Here is a 27,497-nt window from a genome sequence, read left to right on the forward strand (position 1 = left end):
TTTAATTCCTTAAGTTATTCTTCTCTTAACTAACTATAAAATCATTATAGACACTTTTTTCTTTTACCTAGTATTTTGTGAACCTCAGTTGAACTTGATAACCTTTTATTGTATTGGATGCCCTGTATTCATCTTTATGTTGTACCTATCACTGCTAATTTTATAGTCTTACATAGTCTTTTAGTCTTGTAGCTAAAGACATAAAGGAGTCTGAGGTCTACCTAGAACTGTATTTAAAGATAGTTGGGTACTAAATAGCAATATCACATCTAAGGAATGTAATATTCTTGCAATACTTGGGGTTGCCCAGCCTATTACAGCTTCTCCTCCATGTTATATAAGTGTTCCTGCTTTCTTCAAACTCAGGAAAAGAAAAAGGCCTAAAGCATCACTGCCACTGGAGGTACCTTAGCTCAGATTCACAATTATGTATGAAATTTCATTATTTTAAAGAGAAAAATGTACTTCTGCTTTTTTGTTATGTAAGCCTTGCAGATAGTAAAGCATTTGAGGCAGAAGTGCTGTAATTCTGTCTTCTGTCACAGTCTTTAGGTTTTTGCCCTTAAGAAATGCAGTAGACATTTTAGAACATTACAACACTTACATACAATTGTTGAATACAATTGTCATCATGGTATAGTTGTGTAAAAAATAGAGAGCAGCCTCTCAAGCTCGTAGAAAAATTCATCATTTAAAAAAACCTAGGATCTGTTTGCATTGCTGTGTGGCTGAAAAAATGGGTCAGAGCATTGGGGATGCTGATCCTCTATCAGATGGAAAACAGCTCTGAGGTAGGGATTGCCTTGGAGGCCTTAATACCTCTTTCTGCAGAGGACTTGTAATAGAGATTAACAGCCAGGAAAGCATTCCTGATGTGGAACTGCAAACTCCCAAATTTATTTAGGCTGTCTTTGGAAATTATGATGTGAACCTCTCCAATCCCTAAGGCAGTCAAGGACTGTGAAGTGCCAAAGTGTTTTAATGCCTCTACTTGCTTTCTCAAGTTTGGTTTCCTTGTTGTACCTGGATTTGATTCAGAAAATGCCCTTCTAGATTATCTTGCTCTTGTTTCATATTTAATTCCCTCTGTTCCATGTTTACTGTGTTTGCAAAGGGATTGTCTGCTGGAGCAGGTGGTGTTTATTTTCAGCCAAAATACAGCTTAGATACCCTGTTAGCCTTGATGTCCAGGACTCCCAAAGGAGAGCAGAGGCAACTTTGCTTGTGCAAGTCCTGAGTCATTAGGGACATTTTGGAAGCACTGCTGTGCAAAATGACTGGTCCAGCAGTATTTCCATTACTTTTCCATCCATCCATACTTTACCTAATGTGACAGCACCAAGCACACATGAACACTGCTTAGCTGGCAAAGTAGAGGATTTTCTCCATGTATTTTGTATCCACTACTGTGTCACATATTCTAGCTCACATCTCCATTTAAAAAATGGCAAAAAAAGGCCTTTCTTGGAACTTAGTGTTTGTAGGGTTTCTGTGTCACAGATTTGTGTGCATATAAAACTCAAATCTTTGTGTCCTGGATTATATGAAGGATGACTTGTAATGCTTGGTTCCAGGATTCACCTGGGGTCTTAACTTGGTCTTGTGCTTTATAGATCTCCATTTGAGCCTAAAGTTTTCACTGCATTTTGCTTGCTAATGAAATAATCTTGCTCACTGAGGGTAGCACTGACCATGAGTAGCCCAGCTGCTGGTTCTTGTATGGGCTTGTATTTATGGCATGAAGTGTGTTAAGCACAGAAGATTGTTTTTTATCTCAGCAGCAGTAGAATGTCTTTTTCCATCATACTTTTTGCCAGTGCATTTTACACAGTCTTTAATAATAAGGATGAAGATGAGGTGTTTAAACAAGGCCTCTGATAAACAGGCCCTGAGCATGCAAAGCATCTTGTGCACAGCAACCTCCAGAACATCCCCTTATGAATCTCTGGAGCATGGTATATTGTGTCTGAATGGAGAGCATTCCTTACCTGGCCTCACTTAGTTTGGGATGGCTTTGTCTAACCAGGAGTGTGATGGTTTTGAGGCAGCTTCCAGGAAGGAAAAGTCCTGATTTATTTGTATTGACTTTAGTATGGGACTAGCCAGTTTCTAATCAGGATTGTGATTGTGCTGGGAGTGTTTGTAATCAGAGCCATGTAAGGGCTCTACCCTAACAGCAAAAGAGGGCAAAATAACTCAGTGCTAATAGTCTTGCAGTGCTGTTTCTTGGTGTTATGTCAGTGAATAAGCAGCATTGTAAGCCAGCAACCTGTGAGCTGAATCTTCTAATTTTAGAGTTTGGCATGGCCCAGTTTTTGTGCCCCAAACTTCTTTTAATCATCCTTTAAGGTTTAAAGGATGAGTGTGAATATCCTCAGACCAGTACCAATTCTCTGCTCAGGTGATCTTGAGTTGCAGAGTTGCTCAGAAAAAAACGAAGGAAGGAAGGGAAGAAGGAGGATGATGCATATCTTTGGAGGCTGATATCAGTGCAGTGCATGCATGAAGTGCTGTGGAAGAGGTTGGATGTCAGTGGGCTTTTCCAGACCTCAGTGGAGTTGTTTGCTTGCTCAGTGCTTGGCAAAGAATTCTACAAAGTGTAACTTAACATTTTTTTCTCTAGACTTTGGTGATCTTGGTTAGAATGATTGTTGCTGTCATTTGGTGGACCCACATAAGTTTGGTTAAGGAAATTGTACAGTGCCCTTTTATTTTTCTTTTAACATTGTGGCCTGTTTATGTGGAATACTCAGCTGCTCTCATGGAGAACTACACACTAGGAATCTCTCCACATTTACTAAATTCTAGAAGATGTTCCCTTCCTGTACTAAGCCCTAATTAAATTCTGCCAGCAGGGACATATATCTCTCATTTTCACCCAAAAAAGAGAATAGATTTGGAGGCAGCAGTACCTTTGACAGGATTGAAAACATTCTTGATGATTTAGTTGTATTGGTTTGAATTTCCACATTACCAGTATTGAGCAGGTTGCTTTCTTTAGAGCAGCAACTGAACAGACTCTTGAGTGATTTAGCATTTCCTAAATCCCAGAAAACACAGAACACAGGACTCCACTGCTGCTGCCAAGAAATCCTGGCAAGATAAGGGGGCTATACTGGCAGACAGCATCCTTTTGTATTGCTTCTGGAAATGACTGCAAGCACCATGATTCCACTGCTTTTCCTTGTTCCAGTCTCCTTGGATTGGGGACAGGAAAAGCACCTGAAGTGATGAATCTCATCATCTCACTTGTTCATTGCATTTGGTTTGAGCTGCTGGGAAGAGGTGACTGTGTCACAGGCTGGGACATGAACAAGGCTTTTTAAGTTTTTAACGCTTTTCTGAGGTGTCTTTTGTGGAGGGTTGTGATTCCTGCAATATCCTCTCTTTGTAATAAGACCTAGCAAACAGATGACAGCCAGAGATCAGCAGGAAGTCAGAGAAGGTGAAAATTGTACTTGGTATTTTATCTACCCAAAGAGAAGACAGATGATGAAAGAAAACACTGTGAGGTGTGATGGAAAGGGGACAGACAAAGAGCTTTCAAAACAAAGGACGTGCTACTACAAGGCAGGCAAGTTTACAGCTCTGTGGGTTTATTTGTGGGCATTTCTGTTCATGTGAGAGAACTCAGAGGAACAGAATGGAGAATGAACAGGATATCCTGAGTTTTGTTAAAATTAAACCTACATGTTAGTGCTTGTGGGTGCCTTGCAGGCTTGTGCCCCCAGTTTATTTCTTTGTGTGCTGTTCTCCAATGTAGAGTGGAGAGGGAACTGTCCTTAACTACTCTTCACTGTTGTAAGCAGGGAAAAAATGATCATGTCTCCATGGGATCATGAGTATCATCATGTCAGTATGTGTGAGTGGCACATACCAAAGGTGTGATGACAAGCCTCAGTCTGCACAGAAGCAGTATTTTGAGGAAAAATTGAAAATCAGAGATGTGGTTTCGAGGGGAGCAAAAGCTGAAGTTGCTATGCACGTATTTTTCAGTAGGCAGATACAGTACAGAATGCTGTTATTACTCGCTGTACACCCTTTCTGAAGGTGGTGGGTGGACAACCTGAAACACTCAAAAGAAAATGATTTCCCAGAGGAGCTGACTTTCCAAAACAGCCACTCAATATGCATGATTCCAAGATCAGAGTACAGCAAATAAAGTGATCCTGTTTCCTTTGCAAGCATCCCATGCAAGTCTCTGGTTTGTATATTTGGCCTTTCTTACCAAGCACTAACCATGCAAAATGCCTTTCATACTCTTCCCCCTGCCTGGCTCTTCAGGGGGAGATGTCCATGGGAGGACAAGCTGTCAGCTGGTGTGTGTATCTCAGAAAACTTTCTGATCTTCTTTCCATGCTCCCACTGTCGAACAGTGTTCTTAAAACCAAGCCTGTTTTTAAAGCAGTTACAGTCTTCACATTCACATCTCTTCATTTCAGCTGGGTAGGAGAAGCTCTGGCCAAGAGCTGCATCTCATCTGTCAAAATAATAATTCTGGCCTATAGCTTGTTGTTCTTTTTCAGCTGGGGCTTCAATTCAGGCAGGCTGATGCAGTCCAAGTGAATTGTTCTTCCAGTCCTCTCCCAGAGAGCTTTCCCTAGGCATGCATCCATTTTTCAATCACCAGATTGAGTGCACAGCTGTCACACAGTGAAAATGTAGCTATTTCCAATTGTGTGTTTAGATATGGGTCCATTATGTGGTGATGCCACCAGTTCTGTGCTGTGCTAGGTTCACACACAATCGTGTGGCAGGAAAGAAATAGAGCCTCTTCAGAGCCTATAAAACAGCAGTGTAACCATTTCTGTGAAAGGTTCACCATCTGCAGATGGAGAAAAGCAGTCTAGACTGGTTTTCTGTGAGAACCTTAGGAAAGTGGTAAGTAGAAATTGCCAGAACACCCAGTAAAGATGGATGGTTGCCTTGGGCTTCTGTGCCATATGTTGAGTGTGATGTATCTAATTTTTTATCTCCATATAATAAGTGAAATGCTGACTTATCTTGAGGTAAATGTCAACATTAAGTAAAAAAATCATGGTATTTTAATGTTGGAGTTTCTGTCAAGAAGCTTGTTTTTAGAAGTTATTACTTTCAAAGGGAAAGTAAGTAAATATAGTCTGTGTTTGTAGCATCATGGAAATTATAGACAAATTTAGGTTTAAAGTGATCCCTGGTATCTGCCTCCTTCTTGAACAAGGATTGTTGTCAAAGGTAGATGAGGTCACTCAGAGCCATGTCCAGTTGAGGGGTACATACCCCAGGATGTACCTGTAACAATGGCATTTCCACAGCCTTTCTGAGCAGCTTGACCCAGTACTCAGGCAGTCTCACCAAAGAATTTTTTTACCTCGTGTTTGATTGGAATTTCCCATCTTGCTGCCTGTGTTGTCCTTTCACTGGGGAGAGTTGAACTTTTTTCTTCTCCACTGTTGCCCTCAGGCAGTGGAGTGCAGCAATTAAATCCCTTCTCCCACCTGAGCAAAGCCAGCCCTGCCAGCCTCCCCTCCTGCCTCCTCTGCTCAGCCCCTGGAATGCCTCAGGTCCTCCCTGACCTTCCCACACTGGGACTTGAGGGTCACTCTCACACTGGTGCCCCAGACTGGTCACAGCTGGGAGAGCAGACCCGTGGTCACTGTGCTGCCCTCGGGGGCTCCTTGTGTCATCACAGAGTGTCAGTGACCTCCCTTGTGGGGTCTGGGGTTGTCTGTGCCTCCAGGTGGGTGTAAAGTGTGTGTAAGTGCTGAGGATGCCCAGGCAGCCCGGAGCAGCAGTGCTTGCACAGCGAGAGCTGTGGCTCTCAGTCTGCAGCAGCAGAGATCTGCTCTTGCATGGCTCCTACTCCATAACAGCCTGGGCTTTCCAGTGCACCACCCCTTTGGAGAGTGCTTTAAAGAGCAGAAAACTCTGATACAATCCAGACATGGGATTGTCTTTCTTAAAGCTCTTTATGTGTTTATTAATGTATCTTTAGCACTGATTCTTTTTGATAAAAACACTGGTCTGGGTTTTATTCTTTTTTATATGAGGACAAATTAATTTCATTTATCTTGCCCTGTGTAGCCAGTCTGTCCTGAAAGGAGCTGGGAGCATACTGCCAGGTTGCCACAGATGAACCTGTGAGACATTGTCTTCCATGGATGCTAAGAGCCATCAGTGCAAATACCACAGCACCTGCCTCTGGGCTGTCCTTGTGTGCATCTGAGTCAGAAGTGGTTTTGTTCTTAGAGTCCTTTAGGGAGAGTCAGAAAATGAAATGTGTGTAGTGCTGTGACCCCAGCCCATCCTGGGCATGCAGTCAGAACTGTACAAAAAGGAAAAGAGAAGCATCATTGTCATTTTCAAAAGCTGTAGTTTTTGTTCAGTGAGAAGGTGGTATACAAAGAAAATATCCCAAATCTATGGGAATTTTCAGCTCTTGCAGTACACAAACTGATCTGAAATTCAGAATATCACAGCAGCATGCTTACCTCTTGTGCTTCTCTATAAACAGTTTTCACAGTTTTTCAGTTTAATCTTTTTAGTCCCACACAGACGCATCGAGCTATTAATACTTCATTTTATGGACAGAAACTAAATTCTTGTGTAATCTACCCTTGTGGCTAAATTCAGCTACATTTCCATTCTTCTCCAGGGATCTGTGTGTCATAGCAGGGAGTTCCTCAATGTCCTTGGGAATCAGCCCCATTGCTGTGTGCTCTCCTGGGAAAGCTGGTCCAGCTCTCCCTATGAATAAATACATTGCCATGAGATACAGAGAGGACACTTGGGTCTTCTCTGTCTCATCTCAGGAGAATAACAGTGTTCTCTGTGGTGTGTTCAGAGATCTATCCCAGTGATCACTTCTGGCTGCTCTTAACATTTATTTCAGTTTAGAAACCCGGTATTTTATGAAGTCATTCCAGTTTTTTTCAGCTGTAAAATGCAAACTGTCAATCCTGAGCTAATAAACATAGTGAATGACTGTTTATTAGTGGTAGTAACTTTAGAAGTTAAAGGCCTGTTCATAGGATCAGCAGAAATGTCAGCAAGGGGTGTTCTTGTTTTCTTGGCTGCTGTGTGTGATTGCAGTGAGTTATGTTGGCTGTAGCCCACTTGGATGACACTGCAGTTCACAGCTTGAAGAAGCCAAGTGCTCATAAATAGGCTAAATTTACAGGTGATTTAACAACTCCAGTTTGTGGATTGGAACAGAAAAGTGTCTATTTTCAGGAGACAAGTATTTTGTAGTAAATGTTCTAATGGAGTGGAATCCCATCCTAGCATTGTGCTAGGAAGCTCTGCCTCATTTTTGGAATACTTTTCTGGATCAGTTGTTTTCCCATGTCTTGGACATGGAAAATAGTTTGATGTGTAAACCACCTGGAAGGAATTAGATTCCTGTGGCTGCCTGGGCAATTGGTGAGCCAGAGCTGAAAGAGACTAGTTTAACAAATTAGCCCAGATGAATCCATGTCTGTGCACAGGTAGGGGCTCTCATAGGTGCTTCAGAGCTTTGCAGCTTTTCATATTCATTACACCCATCCAGAGAAAATCAGTTTTGCCCTCACCTAACACAGGGCTAGCATCCCATGGAAGCACTGCCTGCCCTGAGGGGATCTGATGTCCTGGTGTCTGTTGTGGATTCCCCATCAGGATCTATCTCACCATTTACTCCCACCATTGAAGTATTTCAAAAACCTCTTTCAGATTTAGAGTCATCCAAGAAGCTAATTCAAGTGATTAATTATAGTCATAGATGGATTTTATTTGTGATTCAGACTTTTTTAGTTCAGCCTCCAGCATGCAACCTGACAGGTAAATACCCATCAGATACATGTGTAGCTCTTATTGTATATATTATATTGCATTATCTATATATATTATTACTATATTTTGAAATACCTGATGTGTTCAGGTAGTTGACACAGCCTCCACACTGCACATGAGTGGGTGAGGCTGTGTTTAAGGCTGGCTCAGTGCAGCACTGTCAGACCCTCGGGAGCTGCTCTGAGCGTGGCAGCACTGCCAGGGCTCCCCAGGGGCTGCACTCCAGCCCTGTGTGACTCCTTCCTTCATCCCACCTGCATGGGCAGCAGTGCCTGGGGGTGGGCACGCTCCAGCCCCAGGCCCTCATGGGGCTGGATGTGGGGCTGGACGTGGGGCTCTCAGCAGAGCCTGGGTTGGTGCTGCTGCTGCTGCTCTGCAGGAATGATGTCCCCAGGTAAGTGGCTGCTCCTCAGTCTCAGATCCAGTCATAGGCTGGAGCTTTGAGTGTGAACTCCCTGTGGTTTCTGAGATGGCTGTGATGTTGTGCTGACACCTCTCGATGGAAGGCGTTATTTCTGCAGCAGCCCTGACTGTGTCTGTTGCGTTGTAGGCGTTTGAGCTGGCGACTGGAGATTACTTGTTTGAGCCACACTCTGGTGAAGACTATTCCAGGGATGAAGGTATGACTCTTTTGAGGTATTGTAAGAGTTTCTTCGTATTTTATACACCTTCTCTTAAATTTCCAGTGAGCTTACAATGGGGTTTAAGTTTTGTATTTGAGTAGAACTGTTCATACACATTGTTTTCAGAGTATAAATATGATTTTTTTTCTTTTTAGTTTTAAGTTCCACCACTAGCAGTGGGTAGGCAAAAACTGCCTTCTGCAGATATTCATCTACTTAACAACTGCCTGAAGGAATTAAACTACCCTTCTTGTAAGATTGCATATGTGTGGAAACCTGATTGAAAATAACAACATTTTAGTTTAGAAAAGAAACGACAAATTTGAACTTTATTCTATTATTCTCTTTACAAGAGTGACACTGGAATAATGTTTACATTGTGTATTTTTATTTGTATTAGGCAATTACTAATTATTTTTTTTTAAATCAGAGTTAACTCCTGCTTCCATCTGTATACCTGTCCATTTTCATGCTTGTTTGCTTGTAAATGCTCTTTGCAGTGGTAATGTGGGCATCATTCATTGTTCCTAAATGCTACTAATGATGCCAGAGCTCTGCTGATCCTGGAAACCTCTGCATGGATTTGCTGCAAACATTGTTGATTTGAAACTATTTCTGATTTTTTACTAATTCCAGTTTCTTTCCTCTTCTTTTTTATCCCATCCTTTCCCTGCCCCTTCCACTCCCGTATCCTTTTTTTCTCTCCCTCATAGACCACATAGCACACATCATAGAGCTGCTAGGCAATATCCCAAGGCACTTTGCTCTATCTGGAAAATATTCTCGGGAATTCTTCAATCGCAGAGGTAGTACCTCTTCTTTTTGAAAGGTGCCGTGATGCAGACAGAAGTGGAATTGCTGTTGCTGGTTCTGTCATGTCCCAGCAAGGAGCATTTCCTGAAATCACACAACAAAATTTTCCATTTGGAAAAGCAAAATTCCCATGAAGGTCTGACAATTTTTGTTTTTTACCCAAATGTTCTGAAAAATAACTATTGGTACATTTTAAATTACATGGCAAAACTTGTTTGTGGCAGCTGCCACTCATTGTTTTGAGAAGGAAGTTTTGCTGAAAGCATCTTTCCAAAGTAGCCACTGAGTGAGCAGTGTGCACACGAGTGTTTTTTACCAGGATCAATCTATTTCTGTCTGTACCGGGCCAGTGTTAGTGTGTGCATGCAATGTACTGATTAAACTGTTGTATGTTTCTGTTTTGCTGGCAATGTTCTCCAATGCAGACCACATAGCATTGATCATTGAACTGCTGGGAAAAATCCCTCGAAAATACGCTATGTTGGGGAAATATTCCAAGGAGTTTTTCACCAAAAAAGGTAACGGTATTTATGCAACACTAATTTAAAGCATAATACTATCCAAAAGGAGAATATGTTCATTTACGGGTACTGAAGAAATAGATCCATTTAAATGGAGAGCACTTACTAAAGAAGATCTGTGATGTAAACTTGGCTTTCTGGGAAAAGCCCCAATTTGAGGTGTTCATTTCAGGATTTCATTTCAAATTCATTTGGGGATGTACTCAGCAGAGTGTGGATGTTAACAAGTGTCTGTGTGAATCTGTTGTCTAATGTTCCTGTAAGTGTGAGGACTCAAGTGATGCATGGCTTCTAGCGTGGTGAAAACTCATCTGCCAGCAGCTTTGGATCCAGCTAATGGTGTCCAGGAGGTGCTACTGGTGAGGAATGGCAGAGGCAGGGAGGGAGTACCTGGGCAGTGGGCACTGAGCTGAGTGTGGCTGCTGTCACACCCAGGGAGCAGGCAGAGCCAATGGAACTTGGCCCAGGCTGCTCTTAAAGGCAGGGTTTGACTCGTGGGGGATGTGGTGATGCCCCAGGTGTTCATCCCCTCGCTTATGAGACAGCCTGTGCTGTGTGCAGGGACAGGGTCTGTCAGGAGCATCCATGGCTCTCAGCACAGCTGGGGAGGGCACTTTGCTGCTGACAGAGCTGGGGATTGCCCTGCCCAGCAGCTGCAGTGAGGTGTTGGTGTCCGAGGGCTGAGCTGGCAGCTCTGGAGCTCGGGGTTGTGGGGCTGAACACCATCAGTGGTTCACCCTCCCATGCCCTCCCAGCAGTGATTGACCCTCCCTCCTGCTCTGTGCTGGATATTCCTGATGCAGCAGGGGCTCCCTGTGCCTCCATGTCCTTAAGGAGGCTGCCAATGCCATTGCAGTGCAGAGAAGGGCAGCAGTGATGATCGAGGAGGGAGCAGCTGCCCTTTGGGGGAGGCTGATGGGGCTTCTGAGTGTGGAGTGAGGTTTACATAATCAGGAAGTCAGTGGATAAGCTGAAGGCAGACCTGCTGTCTGCCAGCACTCACCATGTAAGAGCTGGGGGAAAGGCAGTGAAATTTGCAGAGGATGGCTTTAAAACAAGTGGTTCCCTGCACAGCAGGCAGTGATGAGCTTCAGGAGCTGGCTGCCCCCTCTGGCAGAGAGAGGGGGCCTGTGTCAGTGGGCTTCAAACAATCTCCTGGTAACTGAGATGTGCAAACTCAGGCCCACAGGTCTGGAAATGTACCAAGCAGTAAGGGCTGGGCACAAGATTCCCTGCAGCACCTCCAGTCAGGGGTTGCAGCTGCTGGAATGTATCTCACATTCCTACTTTCCACCTTACAGCAGACAGGTTGGCATTTTCTCATGATGTGACAGAGCTGTAAAATGACCTAGCAGCTACTCAGTAACTGCAGTGTTGGCAGTGCACAGGAGAGGGCAGTTTGTAAAATTCCCATGATGTGGAGAGGCTCTGGTGCTTCCATGAGCATCTTCAACTGCAGAGTGTCACTGTTGTCATCCAGGGCCTGAGCATCAGTGACATTCCTCAGAGGCACTGGGGGTGCCTCTTACATCCTCAGGGTGGGACTTAAGGTAGGATTAAAGGCTTGGTTCACCAACCACACAAAAGTGCAAGTTTGCTTTGGATCCCACCTGTTTCTGCTAAAACCAGAGAATCTCAAATGCAAGGCAAAGGAGTAACAAACCAAGCTGCTTTTTCAGATCATAGCCAACAGTGATTCTGCTGTTGCAGACTAGGGAAGCTGACATGTTTTGTGGAACAATACAGGAGGTGCCAAGTGTCCTGCTTCCTTGAGCATCTTTGCATCAGGCACCCTTTTCCTTTTCCCTGGCCATGCCAGGGCTGCCAGCCTCTGCTGTCCCCAGCTGGGATTTGTGTGTGGTGGGCTGGCAGGGTGTGAGAGGGAGGCTGCAGAGTTCACCAGCAAGCTGCTGCATTTTGTACTCATCTGCTTGTGGCTTGAGCACTGGAGATCAGAAGCCTCGTGGTACAGGCCTGAGGCTCTTGGGAGAATTTCTCACTGTGGTCTAAAGGTGGGCTTAGAAATCTTGGTTTGAGCTCCTGTTACAAAAACATCAGTCTTGAATGAAAATTAGTTTGAGTTTTGCTCCTGTCCATGAGCAAGTGTGACCTCAGAGAGATGCTTTAAGCATCTGAGTTGTGCTACTGAAGTCCCAGGCACAAAAAGAAAGGTGCCATAACTTAGAGTTTAGAGGATCAAGTCCTTTCTCAGTAATTGCCTGAAGCAGTTTTAGACATTCAAATTGGAAGATGCATTTAAAAGAGGAAAAGCATTTTTAAGTTACTTCTTATACTATAACACAAATGCTCACATATTTTTATAGAGTCTCATTTTGACTGAGCCCAGTAAAGGACTCCAGGGAGTCCTTTTCTTCAGTGTCTTCATGGAAGTTGTTTTGACTGTAAGAATTATTAATATGTTTTGGCATTAAAACATAAAATCCTTTTGTTATTCCTAGACCATGGTCCCTTCTGTTTTTCTTCTGGTATTTGCTAGTCCTGTTTCCTTGTGAGCTAAACCTGTGCAAGATGCTGCCAGGTGCTGGCTTTGCCCTTTGGAAGCTGAGCCATGAGAAGCACTCACTGTGATGTCCTGGAAGGGAGGCAGAGCTCCCTGCACGCTCCTCACTTCCACCACTGCACCACCAGTCCTGGAACTGGTTCTTGGGATCGTGCCATGGATGTGTAGCAGCAGATTATATCCCATTATATCCCATTGTTGCTTCCCCAGTTCTTCACCTCATCCATGGCTTACTGTTCCATAATCCATCCTCCTCTTGCCTGGTGACACATCTTAAATTTGTCTTTGACAAATTTTATAGACTGGCTCTGGATTTTTTTTGTATTATGGTCAGCAGAGACAGCTTTAAATAGCATTTTTCTCTCCTGGTCCTTCAGAGACTTTTTTTTAGTAATTTCCTTCTGGCTTAACATTTCCTTTTTCAGAGGGGTCATTGCTGCCTCTGCTTTGATAACAGGAGTTTTACAGCTCTGGCAACTCTGTTGTCCTCTGCAGATTATCTCCTATGTGCTTCACTATCAAAAATCCAAATAAAGAGCTTCTCTGAGGAAGCTCTCAGTATTACATTTTTAGCACTTTGAAAATTCATGCTAATGCCCTGAATACAGATGGTGTCAGACTGGTGGGGCTTGTGCTTTTTAAATTTCTCCCTTAAATATAGGCACAGCCTTGCTCTCCTCCGGCTACATGGTACAAACACCTTGAACTAGGTGGAAATATGAGTTGGCAGACACCTCCATTTCCTGTGCTCTTCTCACACTTTAGATGGAAATGAGAAGGACTCACATGAAAATTATTTCTAAGACTTGGTGTCCACTTAAGTGGTGTTAATTGTCTTTTACTTACCCTATTTTGTTTCTATAGTTAGCATCATGATCCTTACTGAAAACTGAAGCATTAGTTTAGGTGTGGCCCCCACGCAGATTATTTTTACTGAATCTTGTCTTCTTAAGTGCTTTTACAATCTGCATGGAATTTCTTGTGGAAAACTTCAGCCATAGTGCTAAAAGTGTTTATTCCTCAGCAGCAAAACTGCTGACACTGTGCTGGCCTTAGCATGGGCAGTCACAAATGAGGAGTACTCAAACAGCAGAGCCTTCCACAGTGGCACAGGAGCCTCATTGTGCAATCTTACCTTACCAGATCTGAGAGGGGAAAGATGCTGGAAATGACAAAATGTGAGTGCAAAGATGAAGACAGGGCTGGATGGGAACACACACCCACCCTCCCTCAGAGCTGATCCTTATTTGGCACATGATTACAGCAGCCCTTGCAATGAATGCTGGGAGCTGCAGAAACCATGGACATGATTTTTCTAGTAATTTTTTGCTTGCAGTCAGTAACAAGTCATTTTTCTATCACTTCTGGGCAGTAATTTGACTTCATGCATTCCTGTTACATAATATACTACCTGTTCTTGTAAGCAGTCACCAATGCTCTCTTTTGGAAACCTTCCAAAAGGTAAGATGTTCAGCAGTAAAGTTCCAGGGTTGCACAAAGATTTAAAGGACTGAGAGTGAGCCTGGAAATGAAGATGCTGCTCCCAGTGTGCTGTGCTTCCTGTTGTGTGGAGCAGCTGTGGGCCCAAAGCAGAGCCTTCTGTGTCTGTGGGTGCTGGTGGGGCCTGCCTGCACTATGAGTGTTCACACACAAACCAGAACATGGCCTCTGCTGCTGTTCCTCCCTGCAGGCAGCACACTGTGAGCTGCTGTTTCTAGCAGGACTCTTCTGCAGTTTGTGGGTGATGGATTGTTTGCACTCTTGCTCCTGTGGGCACTTTGTGACAGCAGCTGGAGAGCTGCTTTTTCAGGCACTGCACTCTGCCTAGGACCTGCTGCTGAGGGCTGAGGCAGCAGAAACAGGGCCTGCTGAGCCTCTGGGGCTTTTAATCCATTGCACTGAGGTGTTCAGCCCCTGGGGCAGTCAGATGGACTTGGGTTACTTCTCCTGCCCTGGAGCCTCCCTTGCCACAGGGATGTGCAGGAGCTCTGGCCTGTGAGCTGGTGTCAGATGGCATTTTATGGGCAGTAGGTTACAGCCAGGGACAAACACCACACTGACAAACCACTTGGCTCACAGGCAGTGTGCCCTGGGTGCCCCACCCCAGGTGGTGAAGTGAGCTTGTGAAGCCTCCAGTGTTGGATGAGACCCCAGCACTCTGCTGAGTGCAGAAGCACCACAGGGGTCTCTCAAGTGCTTTCTGCAGTGTCCAGTGGAGCCTGTCTGGCTTATACACATGCTCAAGATGGGTTGTATTATGAGTATAGAAATTTGGCAGAAAACTGCCCTTGTGTTTCAGCTGGTCCCGAGATCAGAGGGGCTGGGTGTGGCAGGGTTTAATTACTGATCAGAACAGATCAGGCACTCTTAAGTCTGGTCACATTCACTAAGAACTTCCACATACACAGATTCATGGCTAGCTGCAGTAGTTTGTTGCAGCAAGAGGCCATAGATTCATTAGATTGTTGGTGATAAATGCACTGGATCTACAAAGTGTAAGTACTCTACACACAGGTGTTCCTGGCTGTGGTCTGACACAGTCAGAAGGCAGATGTTACCAAAGAGATGGCCCTGCTTGGGGAGGAGAGAGGAGCAAGCCCATTGACCTGTCTGCAAGGTGAGGTCCTGTTCTCATCCTCCATCCAAGGAGGATGTCCCATGTCAGATTTACACTTTTGGGAGAAGTGGAGGTGTGACTGTAGTGAAAGTCCCTGTTACTGCCATCCTGAATGGTGAGGGGGCAGCCACACCACGTGTAAATGAGGGATATTGAGAGCCTGGACTGCAGAGGCTGTGGGTCTAGTGCAAGGTGACAGCTCAGTGTCCTGATGGCAGCAGTGAGGGTCATTTGGCCTGGCAGCTGCTCATGCCCACAGTAATCCCTTCACCACGTACCTCATGGCACATCTCATGGCTTTGGGCCTCATTCCTACACACTGGAGGAGCAGGAACATGAGGAGTTTTCCCATCATGCTGGTTGACCCATGGACAGACCTGGGTAGTGTTGCTGGTTTGAATGGCAGAACAGTTCTCACCTCCTTTGTTTTGGTCTGGGACACCTTGCCAGGTTGGCAAAGTCGCCCCTCTTGGGGGAACTCCAGTCCTGCAGCTGCTGCCACCATTTTTGTTGGTGGTTGGTTGAAAGAGACCTGGGCAGCAGCAGGTGCTTCCCTCAGGAGAGACTCAGACCAGCCTTCCTGGGGTGTTTGCCTGGGAGATGGAGCAGAATCTCTGCAGCACCAAACCTCTGCTTGCCTTGGTTAGGAATGAATCAGTGCTCTGCTGCATTGCTGGCAAATGCCATGTGGTGAGGCAAGGACCTGTGTTTCTGAGACCTCTCATCTTGGGATTGGAGCAGATTCTGTGAAATTTGGGTTCCTTGGCTGATTAAGGAGGAGAGGTCTGCAGTGTGGCTTGGCCATGGTGGGAGCATGAGTGTGGATGAGTGCCTGTGTGCACAGAGTGAAGTCAGCAGGAGGCATCACTGGAGTCCAGGTGTATCGTGCTGATGGCTGTAGGAAGAGTATTTGGCTTGGACATGGAACATCCCCATCTCCTGTGAGGACCTCGAGCAAGCTCGGTGTGCGCTGCCCTTCCTAAACAGCGATTGCCAGCCCGGGCCAGGTGCTGTGAATGCAGAGTGGGAGAGAAACAAAACAGGGATTAGTCACTGACACAAGTAAAAAAGGATGTTTTTCTAATGCCATCAATATTTCTGTTTGCAGGAGAACTCCGACACATTACCAAGTTGAAACCTTGGAGTCTTTTTGATGTGCTTGTGGAGAAGTATGGTTGGCCTCATGAAGATGCTGCACAGTTTACAGATTTCCTGATCCCTATGCTAGAAATGGTCCCAGAGAAACGTGCTTCAGCTGGAGAATGCCTTAGGCATCCGTGGCTGAATTCTTAGCAGAATCTTCCAGCTGTTTAAAAAAAAAAAAAAAAAAAAAAAAAAAAAAGCCAGCAACCACTTCCCAATGCGTTGGACCTAAATGGTGACTGTCACAAAATCTTTAGCAGGATCACACGTGAGCTGGCTTCAATCCTCAGACCTTTATTTTGCTTGAGGTACTGTTTGACATTTTGCTTTTTGTGCACTGTGTTCTTGGGGAAGGGTAGTCTTTTTGTCCTCAGCTAGTAGTTTACTCACCCACTTTCTTCAGAAAACACTTAACGTGTCTTTAAGCATTGTTTCTTGTGTTGTGTGACATTCAGATGTCAGATTTTTGAACAAAAGAAACTTCCCCCCATGTGTTTTGGCAAGTTTTGTAACTATTTATGAAAAAAAAAAATATTTTAGCTGATGCATATTATATAATTTACGAGTGTAAGAAATTTATCAAGTCAGAACTGAGTTACGGCAAGGAATTGTACAATTTTATCTTCTGGCAAAGGGATGTCATTCTTGTATTATAGTGTATGTAAATGCACCCTGTAAATGTTTATTTCCATTTAAATATGGGACTGGGGACTCAATTTCAGAGTAAAGCGACTAAGTTTTAGAGAGCTTTATAGCAAACCAATTGCATGTAGTGGACTTTAAACTGCTTTAAGGAATTGTGTAAACTTTCTATTCTGTAGCAGTTCCTGTTCATTGGGTTTTAAACAAAGTGGCTCTGGTTTACAGGATTTCATTCCCCAAACGGCACTTTAAAGGAAGGCTAGACTTCTTTCTAATAAAGTATGCATTATCATTTAGCACTCCCTTTTAGAACTTTTGCCTATTTTAAGTGCTTTTAAGAAAAGAAAAATAGCAATTTCCCTTACAATGTGATAGTGAAGACATGGTACCATATGGTGTTGCCTTTTTATAAGCACTGTAAGTTGTACTATACCTTAAGAAAAAGAAAAAAAATTAAAAGTAGAGCATGAGAACCACTCTCTGTGTAGAATTACTGATCTTTTATAATAAAAGTGTGTGCTTGGCATCAGTTAAGGAAGGATATAGCTGCAGATATTTACAGTGCAGTGGGTAAAATAATCCAAGAAGCAAGATCATGCTCATTCCATTCATAGCTTTACATGTTTCTAAAACAAATTGCACTAGCTTTATTCTTTCCCATCCGTAGACATACGACTGCCCATTGTAAGTTGCACGCAACAATTATGTGTTTCCTAGGAAAAAAAGCTGCATAGGCTGAAGCTTATAGGCAATACAGATTTTAGAATGTACAGTACGGAGGTGTGTTTGGGCCTCTTTTAGAAGTCAGTGGGATGAATGTAAGCTTACTCCTGATCTTCATGTAACTACAGTGCCACTTTTTTCTTGACTTTGTCCATATAAAATTTATTCACATGCCTTTGCAATAACTAGATTGTGAGAAGATAGCCCCATGCTGTAACAATAACCAGTTGTTTGAGGTGCTTGCAGTTGTCTAATTAAAGTGTTTTGTTTTTTCAGACAGTGTTGCTGGTCATTGGAATCTTTGCCTAGCCACGACTCAGCTGTGGGGGTGCTGGAGGGGTGGGAGGTGGGGGCTGGCCTGTCCTGGCCAGAGAAAGGAGCTTCCCATGTTCATTTATGGAACACATCACCTGGTGTTGGTCAGAACAGCCCCACAGGCCCTGTGGCAGGAGGGGCTGTGGGTGGGAGTGGTTTGCTGGGTGAAATGTGACCAAAAAAAAAGCGTCTTTCCTACCAGCTGTGTCCTGTAAACAAGGGAACGATTGTCCTGTCCCGAGCTGGGGCAGCCACTCCTCCAGAGACTGCCAAGGCACCGCAATGAGAAACTCTCTTGCCCAGGGCTGAGGCCCCTGCAGCAGTTGGGTTTCAGGAGCGAGTCCCTTCACCCTCATCCTGGAACTGCTCTTAGTGGCTGCAAGGACAACGCTGCTCAGAAGGACGATGCCACAATGGAGGTAAAAATTACATTCAGCTTCACACCCAGCCCAGCTCTCTAGTGCCTGGTCACAAATGCGTTCCTGACTAGACAGAAAATGCTGGCACTGGGATGAAGTGCCAGGGGCAGCCCAAGGCTGGCACAGCTCTGCCTCTGCCCGGCCTTGGTGCTGCAGCAGCACTGGGAGCCCTGCCCAGGCCTTGTCCTGTTGTGCTCCCCAGTGCAGCAGCTCCCTGTACTGCACTCAGACCTTGCCAAGTACGGTGGGTATTTAATGTTCTCTTGTGTTTGAAATGATTTTGTTGCTGGAGGTATGGAAGAGAGGCAACTAGATGTGGATGCTGGGCTAGACAGGATGATGCACATCAGAATCAGTGTCTGTGAACTGCACAGAGGGTGCATTGGGCTTTTTTCTGTTTTTGATGGGCTTATCCTGTCCTGCACTACACGTGCTAGCGTAAAATGTGAACTCCAGTGTGTGTGCTGCAGAGCCAGCAGGTGTTCAGGAAAGCATTTCTAGTGTATGATTTTAACTAGCAAGATTCTTCTGTAGTTAGAAGCAAATTAGAATTTAAGGTGGCCCCTTTTTTACATGTTAAAAAGACTTAGCCCTTTTTTTAGTGGGTAGGAGCAGCCACTTCCCCTCCTGTGCCATTTCAGCATTCCTCACACACGGGTTCTGCTCTCTGCTCTGAGGTGGAGCCATTGAGCACCTCCTGCTGTGTGAGGAGCACTGAGAGCAGCTCCTGCTGAGATGGAAGGACAGCCTCACCCATGACAGAGTGACTGCACTGAGGAGCACAACAGCACCATCTTAGTGCCACTTGCAGCAGCAGGAATAGATCACTGCCATTAGGAAAACCCCAAACTGCTACACAGCTCCTCCCAACAGGAGGGTCCTGCAGCAGACACTGCTTCCCTGCTCTGTGACCAATGTCACCTCTAGCATAAAAATGCCCATCAGTGCCCCTGCTGACCCTCTTGGTAAACTGACCCAGGACTCTGCTGTGCTCAGGTGATTATTCCTCAACCTCTGAACGGAGCAGGGGAAAGAATCCCCCTCCTCCAGGCTGTTCCCTATCTGTCTGTGCTACAGCAGTGAAGCCACAGCTGGAAACTCCAGAGAAGTGAAGAGCCTGACAAGGAGCAGGGGGGATCAGAGATTAAGGCCACTTTCCTGCTGATATAGCACCCTTTCTGGACAAGTAGGTAAAACTGACATAATTGTGATTTATTAACATGAATTAAAATGCCCAACCAGTGCTGCAATGTGACAGTATATTAAAAAAAAATTAAAGATCATATACTGTACTACTTTCACAAAGATCACACTTTTTTTTGCAAAAGACTTATTATATACAATACTATATCAAATGAAAGAAGCTTTAAGCAACTTTACAAGCGAAAGAAATACAGTATTTACAGCACTCGTCCGAGACATTAGAAACAGTCTATACATTAAATTACAATTTCTGCAAATAACTGATGAAACAAAAAGCCATGTCCACACCAAAACTATAAAAATCTGTATTGCATTGTTTCCTATCTCTATGCACACAAAAAACTGTTGACAGAAAATGGAAAAAAAAATTGTTAGTGCCATCACTTAGCCTGTGTACTTATTTAATTACATATGTATAAAAGTAATATAGAAAACTTTCACTAAATGAATTTAACTGCAACAATAAAATTTTAAACATTATGCAGCATCAAACCTACTGCCAGAAAAAACAGCTGGAATGTCCACTTACAAAATAAAAAGAAATACCTAATACTGGCTTAACAGCACGTTTTCAGGAATTTTAAAAAGCAAAAAATGGAAAGGATACAATGGAAGAGCACTGGTGTTTGCTTTTATACAAAGTATCATGTACAAGCTTTAAAAAGTACCTTGAATAGGTACATATTAAATATACACAGTTTATATTACAGAACATTTTAAAAATGTTTATAACTAAAGGGATCTGTTTTAATGCCACCCTGACCCATGGTAATTGTTCTGGAAGGTGGGTGGCACCTGTGCTCTGTGAATGGGGATCTGTCCTGGCACGGGGGAGGCCTGCTGCTGCCCCTGCACTCCGTGGGGGAGGCTCACGGAGCCGGGGTGAGGGCAGAAGCCGGAAGCAGTAGGTGTTGCAATACTGTTTGGTCCTTGAGGTTGGATGTGAGGACCCTGACCAGGGAGTGGGCAATGAGGTCCTGTGCCAGCAGGCTGATGTTGAGGTCCAGGTCCTAACGTTGTGTGATGTGGGGCTTGAGAGGAATAGGAGGAGACGCTCGTGTGAGCATTGGAAGGGAAATGGGGGGGTCCTTGATGAGAGGGGTGGTGTAACCCTTGTGCTGATGAGGGGTGGTGCCCCGAGCCCATAACGCTGGAGGGAGGGGGCGGCGGGGGAGGCGGTGCTGAGTTTACAACGTGCTGGTGTTGTGCTTGCAAACCTTGGTGTCCCGTCGAAGGATGGGGAGGTTGGTGGTGGGGGAGAGGACCTGGTGGTGGAGGTGGCGGTGGCAAATGGTGACCAGCAGCTTGAGAATGAATGTGCGATCCAGGAGCCACTGCCATGGCATGAACTGGACCGACAACATGTGCTACAGAGTGCTGCTGATGAGTACTTTGCTGCTGGACAAGGTGGGGTCCTGGAGCAGGTGGTGGTGGAGGAGGAGGAGGAGCAGCAGATGCCGATGCCTGGTGATGAATACTGGGGTTCTGAGAGGACAAAAAATGCCCTGCAGCTACGTGGTGGGCCGGCACCGTTTGCTGACCCGCAGTGCCAGGAAGTGCTTGATTTGGTCCAGATGAAAACACAGTCTGTTGGGGTAGGCTGCCCTTCAGCTGGCTGTAGCTCTGGAAGTTTCCAGAGGGCTGCTGGCTTTGATAGTAAGTGGAAGAAGGGGGTGGAGGGGGTGGGGGAGGCGGCGCATTGCTGTTCAGATTTTGTTGGTTAAACTGGCTGTAGGAAGCTGAAGATTGTCCTGATGATGTCTGAGTGAAGAGGGGGCCGCTAGCCTGCGCCTGGTTACTGGGCTGGAGGGTGGGCGCCGCCGGGTAGAAGTTCCTGTGTGTTTCCCTCTGGGGCGTTCCAACTTGAGGTGACTGTGGGTGATGAGGTCTGTAAGGAGATCCCAGCTGCTGTGAGTGAGGCTTTGGTGAAAGGTAACCGTGCTGCACAGGCGCGTGAGGGGTGGAGGACTTGGGGGGGTTTTCTACGTGAGGCGAAGGGGGGCAATGCAGCTTCAAAGGTGCGGAAGGCAACTTCTGTGAATGTGAAAGTTGCTCAGCAGAGCTGCGCAGATGTGACTGAGATGGATGAGTTTTTGAAAGTGCTTGGACGTTGTTTGTCAGCTGTTTCTGCTGCAGCTCAGGTTTGGGATGATTCACACTTTCAGTCTCAGGTGCAGTAGCTGCAGTTTCCCAGTGCGAATCTGGTTTTGTGGGTGTTTTCCCAAGTGGCTGTGCTGAAACTACAGGACTCGGTGAAGAGGGCTGGAATGGAAAGAAAGACAGTCAGTGCTCAGTGTTTGAAATACTCAACCATGGATGCAATGAACAAAAAAGAACATCTCAGAACACTCTCCTCCCCAGATTGTGAGAGGAAGTGCTGAGGTGCAGTATATGTATTTGGTGTGAGAAAAACATCAGTAACAGAGTAAGCTTGAGAAGGTACTATTTTTATCAAGTATGTATCAATAATTCTTCAAAGTCAAAGACTACTAAAGTTTATTTTAAAGGTGTAACAGAAATATGATCCATTGGGTCAAAGTCTGAATCTATTCTTTGTTAAAAGTTTTAGATTTCTGAATCTGAAAGAAGTAATTCCAGAGAAGACCACTTACAGGAGTAAAGCAATTTTTAGAGTGATTTCATGTTTTAAAGCTGGGGTAGTGCAACAGACAAGCAACCAGACTAAATATGACAACCTCAATCACTTCACTACTCAACATCCTTCTCCCTATTATCAGACTGCCAAACAATGCCAAACCCTTGCAGAGCAAGAGCAACCTCCTGTTAAGGGTAAGCCACATCACTGCTGTCGGTTCTGAGTGCCAGTTCTTCAGCATTCACACCTCAGAACAGCACAGATACAATCTCTTCTCTCATCCATAAACATGTACACCTACTGAAAGGACAACATATAAATCCACTTTTTAGTGTATACGGACAAGTATTCTTGCAAATATCGACCTATGTTAAATTACTGCACAGACAGATGAACACGTGTATGTGACCAAAGTAGTAAATCCTACAATTAACATTTTTAAAGGTAAATCAGAGATGGATGGAGCTATTCCTATGCATATTGTGCATTACCTTGCTTGCTTTTGATGGACTCTTACAAGTCCTTTGTGAAGTATCTGGGGACGGACATTCAGAAGTTGGCTCTGGATTTTCAGAATCAGGTTCTACAGAAATAAAGCAGACATAAATGTCAAAGTGGGAAAATCAAATCTTTTGCAGAAATCACTAAGCACTTTATATTTGACTTTAAAAGAACTATTAAAGCTGTTGTTAGACCATTGAATATCTCAAGTGTCATACAAGGTCATCTGCTTACTGACCTTCCGTAATTTCAGTGAAAGAAGGGGCCTTAAGCTGCAACTGGGAAATGAGATTTGAATGAGATGGAGACTGAACATGAGACGGTGAGCATGGCCTACAAGGTGATTCTCCCCCTACAGATGAAGCAGACCCAAACACAGTATTAGAATCATTACAGATTACCACAGGGGAACTGGTTAGACTGATGTATCTTCAAAACAATAAATCAACTCACCACTGTCCTTGTCTTTCCTATGATCACTGAGAAGTAAAGCTCTCTGATAACTTCGTTCTCTCACTTGTTCCACAGAGGTTGATGCAGTCCTGCAAGAGAAGGCCATTTTAAATTTAAGAGGATGTACTCCCATGGTCCCAATTTAGGACAAGGTATATGCAAATACCAAGTCAGAGAAAGTCTACAGTGTTGGCTGCATGTAACAACCAAATAACTGGTTGTGCATAAGGAATATTATTACTTAAGTGGTTTGTATCTATTTTCTCCCACTTTAAATACAGTAATTTCCTGCAACCATGTTACATTAAAAAACTGGCATTTCCTCTTATTAAGGAAGTATCTGCAGATCTGTGGGTTTTTCTTTGTCTAAACAACTGAAAAGTTAAAAAAAAATAAAGGTCACAGTTACTGGTTCATAGTCTCAATTTGCAGAAAACTATCTTTGTCCAGGAGTGGAAGTAGTCATCTTGTTAGTTTGTTGTTAAGAATCTGCTCTTTAATAGCAGACACAGCTGTGAATCACTTACCACTACAAATCTCTGTTTAAGCTTCTAAACTTCAATTGCCAGACAACGGGTATGCAGTGACAGTCACATCTCTCTTATAATCCATTACATCTCCAATCACAACCTGACCAAGAACATTGTAAGTGACAGTGCTCCACAAAACCATTTTCCTGTCTGGCAAGGATGTATGGCATCACTGTACAATACTGCTGCACTGGAATAAGCCTTGGTGCTGCTCTGCAGGGTTACTGCAAAATCTAAGTAATAAATTCTTCCTGTTTAGCCTGTTTCCACAATTTAGGGCAGTAGCTTCTGCACAGTGAACTTAACAGCCACTTTTCACTGAAACACTGAAGACTTCACTTATGCTCTCCTGTTCAACTGGCTTTACAAAATCTTCTTTTCTGGAATAGTGGGAGCATCTGAGTAGAAGGATGTCCAACTCCTAAGCCCATGGTTCATCCTCATTACAGTTACACCATCACTACAGTATGGAGAACATCAGCAGGATTTATTTTGCATTACTAATGTTTTGGAGACAGTGTCACCACAGTTGACCATCTATTTTAAAGCTACCAAAACTCAGTGAAAAATCTGTGCAGTGTTTTACACAGACTGAAGTCCCTCTATCTTCTCCCCATCCACACTCCACCTCTCCTCAGGATCTGGGATTGTTTGGAGTATTTGGCGTTGCACACACTGCCCATATGGTCTGCAAACAAGGGCACCACTGAGCAAACACCAACAATGCTGTGTCACCACATGCTCCCACCTGAGCAAGAGCTGCTGGCCAGGCTGCACTCAGCCATGCACAGGGCAATTACACAACAGCAAACATCCCACACACCTTCCAGCCATGACTGAAAACCAGACCTCCTGAGGTCTTCCAGAAGCCTTTGCTAATGAGCAGATTTTTCTCCTGTTGCACCTTATGCCCTACAGTACATTTGGAAAGGCTTTGAGATTTAACAGGAAAAATTCTCTTTATCTCACAGACAAAGCAGTGGAAATACAAGGACACACATGCTCAAACCAATGCCTATTTTGCCATTACAAGATAAATTAAAATAATTTATTAAATGTCTTGTGAGTAATTCTTCATGTAATCTAATCACTATCAAGTGTCTGCTGTATTTCTGAGATAAAAGGTAAGACAACTCTTCACTAAGCTGGAAGAAGAGCTTCCAGTCAGTAACCTGCAACAGCAGTCTTAATGAAAAACAGATTTCAAATACCAAAGACTTAGATTCATATAAATAATTCTTCCAAATTAAACTTAAATCCTGTTGTGTTGTGGCTTACCACTGAACTTCTGGTTCACTCTTCTCACTGGAGGAAGACTCCTTAACTGCACAGTTGTTGCCAGTGTCTTCTGGAGCTGCATTATAAACAGTAGTTGGCAGTGGTAAAGGCAGGCTTGCGGTGTTTTCAGTTTGCTCCCCGTTTTCACCACTGTTGTTATAGCCATCACTAGCACCATTATTACTACTTGTATTTCCTGCACCAGCAGCATGAGGAGATACAGTAACCAGGGGGAAGCTGTCTGTCTTTGAGCCACTTTTTCGAGCTTCACGCTGCCTCTTACGGTATTCTAACAAGGACACCTAAGGAGAAAAAACAACCCACAAACAAATATTAGAAAGGAAGTTTTACCCATTTTCTTTCTCACAGTTTCTATTAAATGAACTATATATTTCAGTAATATGTACCATGTAACTGGTTAAAAAAAAAGGACAGAAATTAATTGAAGATATTTCACCACAGCTGCAGTGGAATTTACAGAGTACTGAGCTACTACCAACTGTAAAAGTGGTATTAAAAAATGCTTCTGCCAAGAGAAGCATTATGTGTTCTGCCTCAGAGAAGAAGCAGATGACACAGGTCAGCAAAAGGTCCCCTGCTGAAGTAATTCTGTTGGCTGTAGTTACAAAGGACTCTATGGTTTCTCCTGAACTGCAGAATTTTACTATTACACTGATCTAGTAAAGCCAATTTCAAGAGATGTCACATCCAGGTCTCAGACTGACTCCCTTGCATGAGAACCCACTACCCTTGTGTTCATATATCAAGGGATTCACTAAGCTCTTCATGCCTTTTAACATGCAGAATTTGCAACTTACTTTTCCATTTATTTTGAATTTGTCTTTACTGCCCTTTAAGACAGGCTGATTAAGAACATATTTTTAAGCTAACTCTTACTAAAAATAATGACACATGGTTCCTATTTCATGTATTATGTATATACAATCACTACACCAAAGTTCCATGTAAGAGAAACCAGTTTTGGTGATTAGTAAATTGCCTTCAGTGAAAAAAATACAGGCTCAAATGTTTTCACCATGAATCTTCAGGATTTGAATTACAAAGCTAAAATATTGACCTTCAGGCCTACTTTATTCAGTAACTACACTAGTTTGGTAAAAATTACATTTAATGGCTACAGATTTTCTTCTAATTATCAACATCCTGCTCTGAACCCATACAGCATCCGAACCAACAAACTAAAGTGCAATAATGAAAAAAATTAATGTTTAACTGGCTTAATCCTCAATAAAACTGGACGTCCATTTCTAAACAGAGAGAAAAACCAAAGCTGCAGCTGTTTCCAGTCCTAAGGGGTTTTGTTTGTTTGCTTTCAAACAGATCTATTAGAGACCCATCCATATGTCAGGGTAAAAACAGTGAAAAATACCTGATTTTGCATAAAAAAGTTCAGGTTAAGAACTGATCTCAAACAATTTTGTATTATTTCCACATCATGTAACAGGGACCCCCTAAAGAATACTGCTTTAAAGAAAGCTTAAATGTTAAGAAACCCATGTAGTGTGGCACAATGTACAGGTCTGTGTTGATAAAGGACTTGTGCAATAGTAAGAGAAAAGAGGAGCAGATGTCCACAAAAAAACAGAAATATGCAAAAACATCCTACAAAGACCTACCTAAGGATATTGCCATCTTACATGACTCTAGGGAAAAGGTTTTATGAATCTCCTACAAAATTCCTGAATCCTCACCTTTCACCTTAGGTGGGATCTAGCCCACCTCCTCTTTTTTTATACTGTCTAAGGTTTCAAATTTTTGTGTGTCCTCAGAAATCCTAAACCCCCTTCTCTTTCAGGGGTACAGATGCAATTTGCTCCAGCTGTTTCTTCAAACTGAGCCTTTTAGACAAGAATCTTGGGATTGGGGGTGTCAGGGGGCAGCCACACCTTTCTTTAGTGGAGGATTAGAGTAGTGTAAGCTCTCAGCAGTAACCTGGAACAACCCTTGCCAGCAAGGGACTTGGGGAGGGTCACTGAAGTACTAAGTGCTGCTGGGATTTGTGAAGCCTAATTTAGCCTTCAGAAAAAGAAGACTGTCAAGTTACAGGAATTTTGGCTTATGTTTTCTTTTCCAGTTTGCCAAAATAGCAGGGCTGCAGTAACACACACACAATCTATCAAATTCTCTGGGCCGTGACCAGGTGAGATCAGAGCTCCTACAATATTGCTCCATTTATGTCTCAGCTTGAAGCAAGTAAACAAAAATCCAGTTCTGATGAAGAACTACTGAAGGAAGACTCCTCAATGCAGGATGCCCCAGAGCAGCAGGAATATACAAGGGGCTGCAGTGTGACCAAAAAACCCCAAACCCCATTGTGCAGGCATGTACACATGCAGAAAACCCCACCCTCCTCACCACTACTTCTGTAAAGAAAATAAATCACACCTTTCAAACAAGAAAGATTACTAGAGTCTGTGATGAGGCAGAACAGGCAAACTGGTACACTGGAGACCACTGCCTTTCATCTTTGTCATTCTTCCTGCAAAGGGAGTCAACCTGACAGTACAATGCAGTCTAAGAATTACACTAACTTCCAACCCTGGTTTGAGTTACCCATGACAATGCCACTTCTCTACAGCAACTGTTTCAATGAGAGTAGCAAATTTAGGTTGAGCTTATTTTTCAAACAAATAAAGCCCAAAAAACCCAAAAAACAAATTAAGCCAAGAAAGATATTTCTTGGAACTAAGGATTTCTGTGCAGTTTTAACTTTCAAGTCTGAGTAGCATAAATCTATCCTTGCAACTTCTTGCAGTAATTCATAACAGT

At 43.8% G+C, this 27,497-nt stretch overlaps 2 protein-coding genes across 9 annotated transcripts in view; one reads left to right on the forward strand and one right to left on the reverse strand.

Annotated features, from left to right (window-relative positions):
• The window catches only part of SRPK2 (SRSF protein kinase 2), a 129,344-nt gene extending 111,657 nt beyond the window's left edge, over positions 1-17,687 (forward strand). For 3 of the 5 annotated variants that reach the window (XM_054631798.2, XM_077179113.1, XM_077179112.1), the window contains 4 exons: positions 8,360-8,429; positions 9,146-9,238; positions 9,671-9,763; positions 16,013-17,687. In XM_054631798.2, coding sequence (XP_054487773.1) covers positions 8,360-8,429; positions 9,146-9,238; positions 9,671-9,763; positions 16,013-16,197 — 441 coding nt within the window. In that variant the 3' untranslated portion in view covers positions 16,198-17,687. The remainder of the gene's footprint in view (positions 1-8,359; positions 8,430-9,145; positions 9,239-9,670; positions 9,764-16,012) is intronic. The other 2 variants (XM_077179114.1, XM_077179115.1) reach the window with 2 other exon arrangements.
• A 1,650-nt stretch (positions 17,688-19,337) lies between these two features.
• Positions 19,338-27,497, reverse strand: part of KMT2E (lysine methyltransferase 2E (inactive)) — a 55,920-nt gene continuing 47,760 nt past the window's right edge. For 3 of the 4 annotated variants that reach the window (XM_054632424.2, XM_054632425.2, XM_077179109.1), the window contains 5 exons: positions 24,708-25,009; positions 22,900-22,988; positions 22,685-22,798; positions 22,437-22,528; positions 19,338-21,611 (listed from right to left, as the gene is read on the reverse strand). In XM_054632424.2, coding sequence (XP_054488399.2) covers positions 20,097-21,611; positions 22,437-22,528; positions 22,685-22,798; positions 22,900-22,988; positions 24,708-25,009 — 2,112 coding nt within the window. In that variant the 3' untranslated portion in view covers positions 19,338-20,096. The remainder of the gene's footprint in view (positions 21,612-22,436; positions 22,529-22,684; positions 22,799-22,899; positions 22,989-24,707; positions 25,010-27,497) is intronic. The other variant, XM_077179108.1, reaches the window with a different exon arrangement.

The sequence above is a fragment of the Agelaius phoeniceus genome, chromosome 5 (assembly GCF_051311805.1).
Source record: "Agelaius phoeniceus isolate bAgePho1 chromosome 5, bAgePho1.hap1, whole genome shotgun sequence".
Classification (NCBI taxonomy): domain Eukaryota; kingdom Metazoa; phylum Chordata; class Aves; order Passeriformes; family Icteridae; genus Agelaius; species Agelaius phoeniceus.